General features: G+C 31.8%; 1 protein-coding gene across 1 annotated transcript; it reads right to left on the bottom strand.

The window, feature by feature from the left end:
* Window positions 1–1,685, bottom strand: LOC147284063 (Ribosomal L29 family protein). Its single transcript, XM_086244469.1, has 2 exons — window positions 1,278–1,685; window positions 1–465 (listed from the first exon to the last, which is right to left on the bottom strand). Exons 1-2 carry the CDS (start codon window positions 1,620–1,622, stop codon window positions 283–285), a joined length of 528 nt encoding a protein of 175 aa, XP_086100595.1. The 5' UTR covers window positions 1,623–1,685; the 3' UTR covers window positions 1–282.
* Between the last annotated feature and the right edge of the window lie 4,315 nt (window positions 1,686–6,000).

Raw genomic sequence — 6,000 nt, 5'->3', positions numbered from 1 at the left:
ATATAACTGTGTGTATAAGTGTATTCATTTTTCATGGAAAACTATGACCAACCCATGCTTTCACAATATGATTCAACATTCTAGCGATTGAAAATAAGTTGAGAAAATAAGATATCAAGTGGACTTCAGAGGAAGAAAAGCACCACATTAACCTACCTACAACAGCAGATCATTATACACAAATCGTCTGGAGGAGAAATTGAGCAATGATTTAAACCAAGAAAATCACATATTTCTAATCTGAAAAGGCAGACTACATAGCATTTGCTGACTACATATGGCTCAAGCAGATTTCGCGGCTTCTGCAGCTTCGGCAGCTGCTTCTTCCTCTTGCAACTTCTTCAAGGATGGTGGTGGTCTGACAACAATGCTTTTCTTCCATTGTCGATCGAACTTTCTTGACAACCTCTTACCAATTCCTTCCTCAATCTCTCTTTCTCGTTTCACAGTAAGCAAGCGAGCAACCTATGATTCAAAACAAACTTCACATAAGTAGGTGAAATGAAACATTAATAAGTGAAGCCTCCGCAACAACCGCAAAAACTCACATTTGCACAGAGAACAATCAATTGAAGGTTCATAAACTAACAATCTGAAATAAGATGACATCTATAACTTGAAAATACTGTCAAACATCAAAACTCAAGTGCAGGAGACCAAGATTTAAACAACATTGAGCAGTCAGGGTGCACTTTGTTTCTTGATATAATCCCCAGCCCCATTCATCTCCCCCTCCAAAATTAGAACTTTCAGTAAAAAGGAAAACATTTTTAAGTGATAGACTTAATGAATTCACAAATTTGTGGTGACTTTTGAGACAGTACAGTTTAGTGAGACACTTTTGAAGAATTCTGTACTACAAGATTTTGAAGAAACACACACACACACACACAAAGAGATGTGAAAAGTAGAAGAAAAACCCCATGATCTTAACCCATCTATCTGGGGCCAACTACAGGTACTGATAGGCACCACTAAGTATTCCTAACAGCCTCAGTTTAACATCATACACTAACTTTATGGCTTTATCCTATCAAATTCATAAGCTCCTTCAGTTTACTACCACAAGGCTTACAAAGTTAACAGGCACTTTATTGTGTATTGCAAATCCTTTTCAGCTAAGTGGGGTGAAAAATCAGAAAATTTTCATTTCCATTCCCATTTTTTCTCTCTTACAAAACTTGGGTTTTCTTTCTCAGCTAAATTAAGAAAAATAAAGCCCACATTTTCACAATTGCATTCAAATTTATGAGAATAAATTAAAAAATAACAATTACTCTTTTGCGCATGCGACGGAACTCGCTGGAGGTGAACTCGTTGCGAGCCGATTTCTGGAGGCGAAGCATGAAGAGCTCTCCTTTGAGGTCAACCACCTCCTCGTTGATTTCTTCGGTGGTTTTGGTTCTGATTTCCTTCATCTCTTCCTCTCTCTTGGCCATCATCACCACCGAAGAAGAAGAAGACGAGCAAGGCTTCCGAAACGACGCCGTCGGAAGGCGAACGCCAACAAAGCTCACGCGTTGGAGTGTCAGGCCATTGAAGGAGGACTTGGGAACTGGCGAGAGCAGCTTCGGGGGTAATGCAACCGTTGAAGGTGAAGCTATGGAGATTGCGCCCAACATCGTTTTTCAGCTTCTCTTTGTCTCTGTGTGTATGTGTGTGTTCGCTGCTATTGTGTTTGGGATGTAGATAACTGATAAGGCTTTTCCTCGTTCCCCAAGCCCCTATCTTTTTTTTTTTTTTCTCATGGTAAACATTGTTTTGTTACTTTAAGTCTTTAATTAACTAAATTATTCTATTTTATTAAAGTATAAGTGTATAACCCTTTTTTATCAATATCAATTATTAATGAATTACCAATTAGTTATTCGTCTAATAGTAATTCACTAATTCTAGTCTCAAGTTTAAATTTCCCTCCTCATAATCAAAAATGGAAAATATCTAATTTTGTCCTGATAATCTAGCTGCCCTTTCAATTAGATCCTTACCATTCTAATATTTTTATTGTTAATATTTATTACCCCTTATTTCTACTTTAATTAATGCATATCCTCCTATCATTACTATAGTTAATTCATAATCCCCTCTTTTCAGTTAAATTTTTGCCTAAACTCCCTAAGTCAACAAAGGTTGAGTGCATGTTGACTTTTAGCTTTCCAAATACCAGTTGTGCCCTTTCTTGGTTTTGGAAGTATGTATTTATTATTCCGTTTATTTCATATCTTTTTTTTTTGTATGAGATCAAGTTTGTTTGAGCTCAGTTTATGCTTCTAATCTAGGGATTTGAATTATTGATCTTCCGATCTTCAAATTGTTGATCGGAGGCTAGAGATTTTGATTTTGGCACTCCGATCTCGAGCTTGCAATCTTGGAATTGGTGATTGTGAGGTTTTGATTTCGGTTTTTCATTTTTATTTGTGAATTGGTATTGAATCTTCGTGGTTTTGATCTAGAGAGCTTGCGATCTTCGAATTCTTCATTGTGAATTTTTTCTCTCTTAGCTTTAAGTTTTTCTTTGTTGTTTTTTTATCAGGAGGTAACAATTCTTCGAGGTTTTGATCTAGAGGTTTTGATCTGCGTGTTTCAATATGTGTCTGTTTAATTTTTCAGTTCGAATATTGTGGCTTTAGTTACAATTTCATTTTATGTTCAATTTTTCGGTATGATTTTATTTTCTATTTACAATTTTCTGTTCGAATTTAGTTACAATTTGATTATTGTGAATAATTGAAGATTTAATTTCGTGTTCAAATTTAATTAGTTACAATTTAGTTATTGTGAATATTTGAAGATTTCTCTGTTGAAATTTAGTTACAATTTGATTTTTGTGAATATTTGAAGATTTTTCTTTTCAATTTCAGCTTTAGTTATGAATTTGGATTTCAGTTATCCTTTTTGTTTTTTAACTTTTACATTTCGATTGATATTTTTAGTGATTCATTTAGGTTTTAGTTTTATTTATCATTTTCAATATTGGTGATTGTTTTCATTTTCAATTTTAGTTTTAGATTTTTAGTTTTAGTGATTGATTTAGGTTTAAGATATTGTTATGTTTTCACAATTACAATTTAATTTATTTTGTTAGTTAGTATTTATTCTTTTTTTGCTCTTTTTCTATTTTGTAGATTAATGGATACTGGTGTGATTTCAAGAGTTACTTGTGATGGTCACTCAAATTTTCTCTTATTGCTTCATGATGTTATGTATATTTGTAATGAAATAATTAAGAAATTCAGCCATTTGAGAGCAGTGGAATTTAGCTTATTTTACTCTTTATCGGATTTTGATTGTTGCAAATTGGAATGCAATATGGATGTTCATTCATTTGATGTTAGCTTCTATTCAATTGTTCAAACTTTCATTCATTGATATACTGGTGAAGTATGGTGCATGGTATTCTTGTTGATTGTGTTTCTTAAAGTGCTCATAGTCAAGGATGAAAATATCGCCAATATCGACGAAATATCAGTCGAGATATCGGCTTTTTCAGTTGTCGATATTTATATGGCATGTAAGATATATCGCGGATATGTCGGCAAAGTCTGCAAGCTCTTGGAACTTTGGGTCCCTTTCTTGTCTCTTGTGTATTTGTTACTCTGTTGCGTGTTCTTCAAAGTGCCATGGTTGTTGCTGCTCTAACGTCCCTCCTCTCTCCTCCAACTTCAGTGCGTCTCCACGAACAACATCGTTGGACGCACTCCCGGTTCACAATAGCACTTCTATAAAAAAAACATGGAAAGCATTAGTTAATTTAGCCACTTGGGAGGATGGAAGAGTAGGGAAGAAAAAGGTTGTGGGTGACGATGGAGGAGGGAGAAGGAATGGCAAATCTATGGCTGAAGAAAGAAAAAAGAGTAAATGTCTAGGAGAAGACAATGACAGATCTATCATTAAAGATCAAGTGTTTTATTTTTCTTTTTGATAAACGTTAAAATGGTGATTGATAAATATAAAAATGGTTTATTAATTAAAATTATTAAATAGATGGTACAATCCTAATCTTTAGATTCTCTTGAATGGTCTAGATTAAAAGTCTTGTATAGTCTAGCAGAGGAAAAATTGGTAGAGGATCCACTTCCTTATCATACATATAGTAGATTATGAAATTTATTTGTTTAATACATGAATTAACGATTGATTCAATAATTTTTTAGAGTTTCATTAAAAAATTATATGTTTTCATTGACTTACACCGATATTTTTCAATATCGATATATCCATAAATTTGAGAACCGATATTTAAGAAATTTTCAATATTTTTAACCTTGCTCATAGTTCATCATCTAAAGATAAAAGTGCTAGTCATTCATCTTCTAAAAATAAGAGAGCTGCAAGTTGTTCATCGTCTGAAGATTTTGATAGTTTGATTGAGCCAAATCAGTATTTACGTGATTTTGGAACTTCTGAATGTAAAAATTATATATTCACAAAGTGAAAAGGTTATATTAATCATGTTCAACAAAAATTTGAGGGTACGTGGTGTAAATGAATTTCATTTGAAATTGTGAAATATACTATTAAGTTGCGATTCAAATTTCTAAGAATGACAAAATTGCATGTATTATACCTGAATGCTTTAAGAAGAATTCACACGATTGTAAATGGTGTGTTAATGCCACTTTATGTAAAGGAAAAGTTTCTTCTATATTTGTACTTTGAATAATGAATAGTCAATTAGGCTGAACTCCTTCACATATATTTTTTTCTAATAAAAATATAGATTATATTGTTTTGTTGGATTTACCCTTTGACTAGTTGCCAACTAATCAAATTTCCATATTAAGATTTAATGAGTAAGCCTTATCCAAAAATTGTAATTAATTATAGGCTTCCTAAACTACCCTTATACATAGTTGACGTTTTATAATTAGTAATAACACTTATTTCTGCTTTTATTTTGATTTGAATCTATTGCTAGTATCAATTTGAAAAAAAAAAAATTAAAAAATTAGTGAAAACTCTTGAGTAGAGGATTCTCCCTCTCTCTATGCGGAGTTGCGGACAAGGTTTATAATTGCTAATCCAAGACAGTAGAAGAATCTTGTCATCCATTCATCCCTCCCTTCATCCTTCCCACGACCATTCTTTCATGCTTGACTAGTCTTCTTCTCCTACTTCAAGCTTAGCAATCTCTAGTCGTCCAACATATTATTCCCAAGGTTTGTACTTTTTTCTTTGTTGGGTTTGTGCATTTTGTTTCTTATTGCATTTTTTTAATATATTGATTACTTGATTACATGATTTAACAAAAACAATTTCATCTTGAGTGATGTAATAAAAATAGTGTATTCATTACTTGATTTAACAAAAATAATGTACCTACTATTTTTTGTGTTTTTATATAATATATCTACTTTTTTGTGTTTAAGTAGTGTACGTACCTACTTTTTTTGGTGTTTATATAATGAACCTACAATGGTTTTATGTGCTTTAATAGTTTTTATGTGTTTGTATAATGTACCTACACCGATTTTATGTATCTACATAGTTTTTTTATGTTTTATATAACATACCTATTTATGATACATACTTCTTCTTTGCTTTTATGCACCTATTATATCTTATTTATATATTTACTAATTTTTTTTCCTTTATGTACATATGGCTTGTTTTTCAGTGTCATCTATGGTGAGTTTCTTTTTCATGTTTTTTTTTTGGAAATGTATTTATTTACTTATAAATAGATTTTTTTTTCTTGTATTCATCATTATATTCATTTTTTTTTTCATTATTATTTTTTTAATTTGAAATTAATTGGGATGATATTTTTTGTCAAATTTGAAAGGGTGTATTGAATTAATTATGATTAGATTGATTGCCTTCAATTATGGGAGTCAACCTAATTAATCCCTTACATTTAGGAATTAAATTTAATTTACCTCTTAATAAATATAAGGGCACCCTTTGTAATTATAAGAGAACTCTCCTAGGTATATTTCAATCCTATGTGGCTGAAATCTTTTAATTTGGGCGCTTAACCTAGCAATAAAAAAGGCAATG

The sequence above is a fragment of the Dryas octopetala genome, chromosome 5 (assembly GCF_963921425.1).
Source record: "Dryas octopetala chromosome 5, drDryOcto1.1, whole genome shotgun sequence".
Classification (NCBI taxonomy): domain Eukaryota; kingdom Viridiplantae; phylum Streptophyta; class Magnoliopsida; order Rosales; family Rosaceae; genus Dryas; species Dryas octopetala.
Note: the sequence above shows the minus strand (reverse complement) of the source record. Positions and strands in the feature narration are given on the sequence as shown.

Coding starts and splice junctions, on each gene's coding strand:
- LOC147284063 (XM_086244469.1), bottom strand. CDS start 1,622: ATGTTGGGCGCAATCTCCATAGCTTCACCTTCAACGGTTGCATTACCC. Junction 466..1,277: donor TCCGTCGCATGCGCAAAAGA/GTAATTGTTATT, acceptor TTTGAATCATAG/GTTGCTCGCTTGCTTACTGT.